This window comes from Rhinatrema bivittatum, chromosome 7 (genome assembly GCF_901001135.1).
Source record: "Rhinatrema bivittatum chromosome 7, aRhiBiv1.1, whole genome shotgun sequence".
NCBI classification, from domain to species: Eukaryota; Metazoa; Chordata; class Amphibia; order Gymnophiona; family Rhinatrematidae; genus Rhinatrema; species Rhinatrema bivittatum.
The window spans coordinates 266,496,514-266,507,949 of NC_042621.1; the positions used below are offsets into that span (position 1 = coordinate 266,496,514).

The following is an 11,436-nucleotide window of genomic DNA, read 5'->3' on the forward strand; positions in this document are numbered from 1 at the left end:
GCGGAGTTGGGTCTGTATACTTTTATTTTAGTTTCGCTTGCGCTTTTTAGCTATAAGACGAGACTGAGGGAGACACCTGTGGCTCACAGGGATAATTGCAGGCTGGGCATGCTCAGTGCACCCAGTGTGCCAGTGTCAGTCAAAGCTTGTTGAAACTTTGACAGAAAAGTTTTCCGTACAGGGCTCCATCCTCGATGTCACCCATTTGTGAGGACTAACATCCTGCTGTCCTGTGAGAACACCTGTTACATCAGATAAGCAACATTTGCTTTATACTGCTGTAGATGGATGGTGAAAGCAGGAAGGTAAGGCACTGATCCACAAAGTGCCAGTACGTTCAACAGGCTCAGAAATATAGTCTTACCCAGATGTTCACGAAAGGCGGGAGCCCAGAGTGCGGGTAACGCCGCAGCTGGTGGGTGGAGTTAGAGCGCCGGATCATAGAGGTACTCACAGAATGAAGGCGTCTTCCTGGTGGTAGAAAGGTGGGACCGAAGGTCCGTGGTGCAGGATATAAAAGTAGATAGGTCCTCGAGAAGCGAGTATCTAATGGTCCAATATCCTGAAATAGAATAGAGAGAAGACTCCCGAGGAGCGGTTGTCTTAGTTAGTGAGGAACCCTGAAGGGAGGTTGGAAGCGAGAGACCCCCGAGGAGCGGGTGTCTAGAGCTTCTACTGGAGCAAGGCCCTTGGCGTGAAAGTGGCGTCTAAGCGTGCAGCTTAGAGCAGTCAGAGTAGCGAAGTGAAGTCTTTGCTAACTCAAAGTGGAGGCGGAGGCTAGATATACCCAGAGGTACTGATGTTATGCGGTGGGGCCGCCCCCGAGATTCCCGCCATGACATGTATTTGAGAGTAGGAGATGTGCATGCTCGCGCCCTAGGAGGCCACGGGAGTGGGCATGGCAGCCAGATAGGGATGCCCATGCTGGTTTGGAAGTGCCGAGGCCCTCGGCACTCTGCACGGAGGCAGCCATCTTGCCCAAAGAGAGAGAAAGGGGAGAAAAAGAGGTAAGGCAGAGCAGTCGCAACATAGGGGTGTAGGGAAATTCCCTCTCAGACTGCTTCTTAATTGGAATGGACTGATAGGGAACTGGGGAAGGCCTAATTCATCGCCGCACGTTGGTTTAGAAAATTACCCCCCTGTACGCGCAAGTGCCGACCCGCCCGCACATGCACACGAGAATTTTTAAATCAGCATGTTTTATAACATGTGCACACCGACACACGCATGTTATAAAATGATGGTATCCATGTGCGCGCACTAGGAACCGTGTGCACATGGATGCACAAGCGGACTTTATAAAATCTACCTGTTAGATACATAATTTCCTAGGTTTCCATAAACAGTATCCCATAACTGTCTGCTTCAATTGCTTTTTCCAGGTTTTGGAAGTTGTACGTTCCAATTATGACACCCTGACCCTGAAACTTCAAGATGGTCTGGATCAGTATGAACGATACTCAGAACAACACAAAGAGGCTGCCTTCTTCAAGGAGCTGGTAAGTCAGACCATCTTCTTAAAACTGAAGAAAATTTTCTTTGCAATCTTAAATCAATGAATTGGATTTATTGGTAAAATGAATTTTGATTTCTGTACTATTGTTTTCATTGGCATATGTAGCCCCCTTTTGGGGCACATAAAATGAAAGCATATCTGCCTGTTTATGAGCTAAACACCAATCTCATGGGTTTACAGAAAATAAAATTGTTGAATGGATGTTATAGTGGACTTGGCACAGAAGTAAGAGTAGTATTTAAGAAGCAGAATAGGGAAAAACTCCACAAAAATATTGTGACCTCTCTGACCCCAATTTCTTACATGGGCTGATACCTCTCTCGAACCCACAACTTGGGATAAAGGAGGGTCTCACACCAAAAAGTATCTTCAACAAAACATTTTTTATTTGTGGGGTTTCCAGCAGTTAGAGCTAAATAATACCAAAATTCACCAAATTAATCAGAGTTCACAGGCTGTTACAGCATTGATGAGCAGCAGCAACAACAATAAATCATTCTTCCTCCAACAAAGAAATGGTTTTTAGTACTCATAATCCTACATAGAATTCTTCTCAGTGCTAATCCCATCTGAACAATTCACTTCCTTTGCAAAAAGCGTCCCAGGGCTATTGTGATCCATATTTGTCCCTGGTTGTCACTGGACCCCACCCAGGAGCCCAGTAATGAATGGTTCACTGACCCCCATGCCTGGTACCGTTGGACTAAGCAGACCAGCTACTCTCCTAGGAGCTATGAAGTTCCCCACTCCCCAACTACGCTACAAGTCAAATCCTCAGCAGAAAATCACACATTCTTAACGCAAAGGAAGCTCTCCTTGTCTTCCTCACACCATCACTTAAAGCAATATACCAACTCCCCTTAATAAACTTCAGCAACCATGATTCATCACAATAACCTACAAGTAGAGGTTAAGAGAAATCCCTGAACATTTCTTCCAGGAGCAAATCTCTAGTGACTAGGACCTGATGTAGGGACCCAGTCACACATGCATTTTTGCTTTTTTCTAAATTAATTGCCACTCACAGAAGAGTTACTTGGTAATAATGGTTGAGAAATTTTGAAAGCGTGGGCAAAAGTAGCTAAGAAGAAAAATATGCAGTCTTCACTGTTATCGAATGGGAATAGGGAACACTGGAATCCCAGTCCATATAAGCCTTTGTATTTTTTTTCTTTCAGGTTCGATCTATTAGCATCAATGTACGGAAGAACCTTGCTTTTAACACTCTAAGCCAGGAAGTTCTACTGAAAGAATTCTCTACCATTTCATGAAACTGGCATGTAGTTTGAGGAGGGGCCTCTGTTCCAAGCCTATCTGGTAGTAGCAGCTCTCATACAACAGTGTAAAACTACCGTATTGTGGTCATTATTACTGTCCAGCTCAGCCCAGCCCATAGAACTGACTACTGACTTTCTGTGAAGGGAATCACGGCTGAGACTTTACTTCTACAATGTGCATTTTCAAATTCACTATGTAGGCAAAAAAAGAGCCAAACGTTACATTAGTTTTGTTATTTTCCCATGTGTGATTTGACCATGTATAGAAATCTGATCGAAGTAGATTTTAAAAAATGAAACAAAAAGCCTTGGTTTTGTTGCAGTGACTGAAGTTGTATATGTGTGTGGGGGGCAGGGGGAGGCGACTGAGAAGGAGGAGGAGGGCAAAACAAGGAGAATGTGCTGTTTTTCCTGCAGTACTATACATTGATACTGGTTTCTGTTTGCTGGCATTATCAGGACAGTTATTGGATTTTCAATTGGGGGAATATTTGTATAATTTGGAGTGCTGGCATAGAACACATGGTGACGCCATTAAGTCTCTCTGGTTCTGAGTATCATTTGTGCTGATGCGAGAAAAGTGTGAGTGTGGGGATGATCACCCTTCAGGGTCCTCCCACCCCCCTTTTTTTATAATGCAAGTTTTGTTTGCTTTTATACTCAGAAAGTAATGTTTTTAAAAAATATATGGCTAGGGAAAAACATAATTTCAATATTTTTTCTTTAATTAATACCCCCAAAAGATGTGGAGAGGGATTTTCCAACAATTTTACCTCAGTAGGTAAACAGTTACTCAGGTAAAATCAGCAGCTGAAAATTGTCCTTCCACTCTGCAAGTTTCTCAGTGTTGGTGCTTCTATTCTTGCCACAAAGAGATGATGGGAGGGCAGGGCTGGCAAGCAACATTCAGGGATTTCATTTTGATCTCCAACTATATTGCTTTATGGTGACAGGTGCAAAGTCTATGGGATGTAGAGGTACCCTTGGCGCCAGCCGGCCTGTTAATTTTTAACAGGAAAATGCAAGGAATTTCCCTTTTGAAAATGTACTTGCTTTCCAAGTTCGGGTCTTGCGCTCCCCAGGTTGGCCAGGGCTGGGGATGCTGTGGAGTCATGGTTATTACCTTACAAGTAACACCTAATGACTGGATTCAGGGTCACAGAAGGAATGCTGATGCATGGCCCCCAGCCCTAGACCATCATTGCAATGACTGGATTAAATATAAGTTGGGAGAGAATATAAAATAGGGGAAAAGGTCCATGGAGAGTTGTGAATGAAGGCTCATGGTGGTAGATCCAAGCCTTGGTTCTGACTAAGCTGGAAGTATAAAGAAGCAGGAGGAAACTGCCAGGTCAAAAAAGAGATCTTGCATGCAAGCAATGCAGGGATTTTTAATATTGCCCCAAAATAAAGAAGAGTATAGTGTATATAAAATATATCACAAGAGGCTGTCATTCTTTATATTTCACAACAGATAGTGTTGCAGCTGTGCTGTAAAAGTGATGGCATGGGAGTAGGTGTTGCATCTGTTTTCAGAAACACAAAAATGACTGGTTGCCGTGCAAATTAATTTAAATCTGTGTATACATACAGTATATATGTTAGTTTTATGTTGAGACTCAATTGCATCATTTGTGATACTTTTTTGTTATATTTCATTTATTTACATTTATATACTGTCAGTGCACAAAACTCTAGGCAGCTGTCTACTTTTTATGCCATGACTATATAGGTTCAATAGCCAACACACAAAGCCTTTTTTAGGCAATCATTAATTAAATGTCCAGGAATCATTATGAATATTTATTCAACTAATTTTAATGTATCTATTATTCGACCTTTAAGCATTGTGCGAGAATTGATATGTACCTGTGTACTGGGCTACTCAGGCTCAGGAGATGTGAATGACATCACAGAACTGACTGTTTCCACAGTGCTTAGTGGCATCACAAAGGCACTCTGTCAGTTACACTGGAGCAAACATAGCCTAAGCAGTTACATTATGAGGCAATCTTTCTCAATATACTGCTATTCATGTACCAATTTGTTGTAGGACCTCCTCCCCTGCCTCATGAGCAGCGAGGGAAACAAAAACTTTTATCAGTCAGGCCATACTATATATGAATGGCATTCTATTTTCAAATATGTTAAATTAACTTGTCTTGCTGATCTCTCAGTCTGGCTTGGTTTGACTGTAACTGCTAAAGTGCCTTTGTGTTTCATTCACTGCCATGAAAGTCATTACTTCTCTGATTGCAGAGCTGCATTCCAGTTCCAGGGCATGCTGGTTTAAAATTCTAAAAACAAATAATGGAATTTTTGTGTTAGTTCCTGGAAGCTTGATTAAAGTTTTCTTAAAGCTTAGGTAGAGGTTGTTCTAATAGAGATTTTCATGTTTACTGAGCCCACATATCTGTTCTAAGTAATATGTTGTACTTCAACAAATGTCTTACCAGTACTGAGTTTAGTGTTTCTTCACTCTGACCCCATAGATCATTTTGCACAGTACCATTGCCTAGCTATTCATTTCCCGTTTTATATTTGAACATTTGATTTATCCTTGTATTTTATTCTATTTATTACTGACCATTTCGCCAAAAGATCAAGATTTTCCTCAGGGCTACTCCTAACTTAGTAGCAGCAGCAGCAAAGTTTAAAGGTATGCTCTTTATTCATCCACTGTATTGTTAAAAAAAAATTATTGGAACCAGGACCCGACTCCCTGCAGAACACTTACTATGTCCTCCTATATAGACATTAATCCATTAATAGCTTCTGTTTGCATTCAATTTTCTTCCCTTGGTATGACAGTTTTGTCCTCCAAAGAAAATGAGCATCAGTGGTATGTAAAGGAGCACAGATATGTGCTGTCATAAAAATCTTTGAGCTCTGGGGCAAATCACATTAGCCTGTCAGTGCAGCCCAGATTTATCTTTAGCACTGCTTTGCCAGAAAAAAATAACTGGCTTCCATCATATTTATGTAGTTGGCTACTGCAGGTAAACTGCAAGTATACCATTAGTGTTCCAACTGGATGATAAAAACCCATTAAAGTTGCAGCTTCAGTTTGTCTCTGCACAAGCAAATATGACAGACATAGGGTAGAAACAATTGACAAGATTTCAGAATACATTTGACTTTTCTTTTCAAAGTACAAGAAAATGACTACTTTTTAACATAAAATGCATTGCAGTTCCCAGATTTACCATATGCTCCTTGAACCTACAGGGGCTGGGAGTGCTGCAGTGCTACTGGTCATCTCAAGGACGCATATATACAGGATTTAAAAGAGAAGCTGGGGTCCATGACCCCCTAATCTGGGGGATTATTTCAGAGGTAGGTGAAAGAAAGAAAACCCAGCTGCTGAGAATGAAGGCAAATAGCACCTCAGTTTTTTATGCCCTTGGCATAAAAGTCAATGAACAAGGTTAAAACAAGATCCAATGAGTTGGAGGTGACTAACTGCTTTAAAAAGTAAAAAGAGACAAAAATTGAGTTATTCCTGAGGCTAAGCAGCGGCAGTGTTAGACATGCGACTCTGGTTCTGGTCCTCTGTCTTACTTCTAAACAGGTAAAAGACTCTGAATTCCTGTGCTTCTTTTTTGAACTATGCAGTCTCTGGGGAAAATGCCTGTTAATATTGTACAATTACTTATTTACAGGTTATTTATCCTTTTTGCATTATTACATTTTTCCCTGCTAATGTTATATTGATTTTGTTTCTGGCTTCAAAGTTAAAGTAAACATATTTAGAAATTGGATGGATTAGGACTAGAACTGATCGAAGACACATGGAGAGGATCAAGCTCTCTATTGCAAAAGGGAAGAAAGAAAAAAGTGTTTTTGCCTAGCACCTCTTAAGTGTCTGATCATGGGAGATGCCTTTTAATTCAGAGTCTATTGCAACCATCAGTTTCTTCCATCACAGTTTCCCTGCTGTTAACCATCAGACCTTTACACTCTATCCAGAAAAGTAAAATATATGCCCTCAGCACATTTTTCTATAATACGTTTTGAAAAAAGTAGAGTGTTACCTAAAAATATCACAAATAGGTAGAGATCATGATTGCGACTTTCAGATTGTGTCAAAGTTTCTGTAGAATGGAAAGAGACTCTCAAGCTTACCATTAAATTTTATTCTCCTCCATCCTTGTTTGATCCTCAGCTGGCACTATGCTTAAGTCAATGCACTGAATTATGTACGTAACACAAATAGGTCCTGATTTACACATTTTTTCTAATGAGTATAAAATGGAGTAAAACCTTTTATATATCAGACCCATGATGTGATACTGTATTTTATGATTCAAAAGTGGTTTTCTTAGTTCTCTCTCATGAAAATGCTGAAAATGATTCTATTTAATATTAATGTGGATGCTAAGAATGGCACATTTTATCCCCAGAATAAATACAGCTTGGGAAGAGGCACTGAAAGCTTCCCTTCCCTACCTTATTTAATATGCTTTGACTCTTTCCTTCAGGGACCACTTTTGGTGATGAGACTAATTCTGTCTCTATGCCTGTTCACTGCGTGGCCTCTCTGCTTAGATTGTCAACCAAGTAATTTGAACCAGGTGTTCTAGTAGTTTTAATAATATGCCACTGGGAGCTGGACGGAGGCCAGCAACTCATTTCACAAGCTAGCCAGCTGACGGTAATGACACTTTCTGTCACTAGCTCCCTTTCTCTTGTTTTGCTGCCAAGCTTTCGATTCTTTACTCAGAGATACAAGGCTTGGTGCTTCTCTTTCTCTGCTTTTGGGCTATCTTTATTTTCCTCCTGCTCTTCCTCTTCCCTCCAATCTCTTTTCGTTTCCATCACTTTTCTAATTCTGTGCTCTCTTATCCTTTCCATTTTTCTGACTCTTCATTTTTCTTTTTATAACTAGGTCATCTCACTCTTTTCTACCAGGCCCTCCTTCTCTTATGATACTTTTCTATTTTCCAAGAAAATCCCTTGTGCAAGAACAATAGCATTCTGTCAGCAGTTTCACAGGAGGGGAGCAGAGCACCTTGAAGATGTGGCTGTGCTGTCCATATTTTTAGAATTACTTTCAGAGTTACTGTTCTTTGATCACTTTATACTGTGAAATCTTTTATAAAATCCTAGTTTCCTGATAGAATGTAACTACTTTCAGGTTTATTTCTGTTTGCTTCTTAGAAATAAGACATCAGTATTATTATTATTTTGGCATTTATATAGCATTCTAATCCAGTTTGTTTATAAGCTAATGCTACATTATATCTAAGTTTGGCATACAAGTAAACTAAGGGGGATTATCTAATGATTAATAAGCACCACGGTGAGAAAAGGAATGAAGAAAATCCCAGACAGTGTGTAGTATATGATGATGCCATTCTGGAAGTTATTGTCTTTCTGAATTTTAGAGAATGCCCTATAAACAATCTCCAAATTAATATAGTAACATAGTTTATAATGGCAGAAATAGACTAACTGTGTCATCCATTTGTGAAGGGAGCACGTAAGGAACTCCCTCAGAATACCTTAAAGGACCGGGTACAGCTATCTGTACCGGTCCTCCTTAACTCTCAAGCCTGAAAGGGATTCTGGAATAGGGTGGAGCCTTGCAAGCAAGCATAAAATGACAGGGCCAGAGGGATGAAGGAGACCCGGGGGAGAGACAGAAACCTCAACAATATGAACTGTAAGTTATGATTGTTTTTATTGAAGTGCTCGAACCAGCTGTTTTGTTTATTATTGCTTAACAATAAAGATACTTATAAAGATTATTGCCAGAGTCTAGCCTGAAGTCTGTTCTCTGGCTAGACCTGACTGCTTGGCATCACACCATTCTGCCCAATTATTCTGGGCCAGCTTGCTAAGGATATATTCTAGGTGCCTCATTGCCTGTAGAATATCGTTACTGTCCAAATGAGTTTTTGTTGTTTTCCTCTTTGGATTGCCTCCATTTTGGGCAGATAGGCATACAAATTCCCAAACCTAACCCAACACTCATCAGCCCCCTTTCACCCTGTCTCACCACTAAGTATTGCAACATTGCAAACAACTATCAAAACCAGTGAGGTTACTACCCAAGCATCTAGCTATCTAGACCAGTGTGGCCTTCCTGGATGGTATAGAGGCATAGAAACATGAAAGCAGAAAAAGACAATATGGTCTATCTAGTCTGCCCATCTGCCCAACTAATTTATCTTTACAATTCCAATCAGTCCCTCAGAGATCTTCTGTGTTTATCCCATGCATTCCACTGGGAGGCTTTTCCACATATCCACTACCCTCTCTGTAAAGAAATATTTCCTTAGATAACTCCTGAGTTTACTCCCTTTCACTATCCTCCTATGACCCTTTGTTCTAGAACCTCCTTTTCAATGAAAGAGGCTCATCTCCTGTGCATAGAAATCTTTGAGATATTCAAATGTCTCTGTCATATCTCCCCTGACTCTTCTTTCTTCTAGGGTGTACATATTTAGATCTTTAAGTCTATCCCCAGTCACCACCAACTGGCCAGCAGCAACTCAAGTTTGTTTCTGGGGAGTTGTAATCTGCTGGTACCAGCCTGGCTACTCCATGATCTGTGTGTATTGTGGCTAGTTCATGCTTATTCACCCCCTTGTTTTTTCCTTATCACCTTGCTGGACAGTACTTGGTTATCAAGCTACTGGCACCAACCCAGTTGGTTTCTGGAGAGCTGTGGACTGGGGTACCAACCAGTTACCCCAAGACCTCCTGTGTCACTAGCAATGTTTTGTATCTGTGGAGCCTTAGGCTAAGGCAGGATTGATCCTACCTACATGGAAGAGCCTGCAGGTTACCACCGTTGGCAAGTGGACCCAGGTGAACCAGAGACCCATCAGTACCTTCACCTATACCAACCCATGTTCCCTTTGGGTTGAACCTTTGGGTACCAGGGCTGGCAGGACTTAGGTGGAGTCTCTGCTGATGGAAGAAGAGAAGGTCTGTGGTAGTTAGGGTCTTTGGCAGGCAGCAATCAAGCATACCTGAGGTCCAGGCAATGGTCAGAGGCAAGTGGCAGACAATGGTCAGCGGCAGATGGCAGTCAGGTATATCTGGGGTCTGAGCTGAGGGCAAAATCAGGTATCCATCCAAGTGAGGTGAAGAGGGGATAGATAGGTAGGATGAGAAGGCTAGGATAAGAACAAGCAAGCAGTGTGGTATGAACTGGAACAAAAACAAGACAACCTGAAGACAGCAGCACGAAGATGAAGGCAAGCTGGAATGAAGACTGAAGACAAGGCTGGAACGAAGATTGGAATGCTGGGAAGCAACATGCTCTACTAAGAAGTAGCTGGACCTGTTGCTGAGGTGAGTTGCTGCTGGGAAGCTACCCTTTTATAGGGCAGCACTGGTAATGTCATCTCTTGAGTCCACAGGGGCTTTCCTGCCACAGTCCTATTAAAAACTGCAGAGTGACAGGAGTCAGCAGCATCCTGCTGCATGAGGGGCCAGCTGCCTCTCACCTTGTCTGAGAGCAACATCCTGCTGCGTGGAGGGACTTCTCCACATCAGGGCTTCTCCACATTAGGGGGTGGTGTGGCCAGCCTAGGACGGAAGGTGAGGGTGGCAGTTCACAGGATTAGCCCATGGACTGCTGAACATAACACAATGTATCCTGTAAGCTGTGAGTGTGTGCATGTGCACACAGATCATGGGCTAAGTATTAGAGATGTGAATCGTGTCCTCGATCGTCTTAACGATCGATTTCGGCTGGGAGGGGGAGGGAATCGTATTGTTGCCGTTTGGGTGTGTAAAGTATCGTGAAAATCGTTAAAATCGTGAGCCGGCACACTAAAACCCCCTAAAACCCACCCCCGACCCTTTAAATTAAATCCCCCACCCTCCCGAACCCCCCCCCCCAAATGCTTTAAATTACCCTGGGGTCCAGCGGCGGTCCGTAGCTAAATCGGGGGAAGGGGGAGGGCAGGAAAACCGGCACACTAAAACCCCCTAAAACCCACCCCCGACCCTTTAAATTAAATCCCCCCCCCCCCCAAATGCCTTAAATTACCCTGGGGTAATTTGCGGTGGCCATTTTGCAAAATGGCGCCGGCTGAAGACGACGCGATTCAATAGCAGGAGGCCGTTTCGGACCGCCGCTCTACCCCAGGGTAATTTAAGGCATTTGGGGGGGTTCGGGAGGGTGGGGGATTTAATTTAAAGGGTCGGGGTGGGTTTTAGGGGGTTTTAGTGTGCCGGTTTTCCTGCCCTCCCCCTTCCCCCGATTTACGATTTTTTGACGATAAATCGGGGGAATTGGTATTGTATCGTGGCCCTAACGGTTTTTGACGATTTAAAATATATCGGACGATATTTTAAATCGTTAAAAAACGATTCACATCCCTACTAAGTATATCCCTTGACTGTATTTTGTATTATTTTGTGCCTTGGGGGGGGGGTTCTTTTACTTGTGAACAAAAGGGTAAAGAGTATTTTGTGACTGAAAAAGAAAAAAAAAGTCCCAAAAGTTTTATCAGTGTCTCTAGGGGGAAGGGCTCTTTTTAGAATTCATTTGCCTGGAGACCAGTATTTTGCAGCAGAAGTTAGCATTTGTCTGCATGTATTCTTGTGTGAGGCAACTACAAGCTAAGTGGAAGAGTTATTTCCAGCAAGTAATCTTAACTGTATAGTTCCCTCTCTCCCTAC

General features: G+C 42.2%; 1 protein-coding gene across 5 annotated transcripts in view; it reads left to right on the forward strand.

Annotated features, from left to right (window-relative positions):
• ARMH3 (armadillo like helical domain containing 3) overlaps positions 1-10,487 on the forward strand; it is a 791,613-nt gene extending 781,126 nt beyond the window's left edge. For all 5 annotated transcript variants that reach the window (XM_029610203.1, XM_029610204.1, XM_029610205.1 and 2 more), the window contains exons 25-26: positions 1,383-1,499; positions 2,695-10,487. In XM_029610203.1, coding sequence (XP_029466063.1) covers positions 1,383-1,499; positions 2,695-2,787 — 210 coding nt within the window. In that variant the 3' untranslated portion in view covers positions 2,788-10,487. The remainder of the gene's footprint in view (positions 1-1,382; positions 1,500-2,694) is intronic.
• Positions 10,488-11,436: the final 949 nt, after the last annotated feature.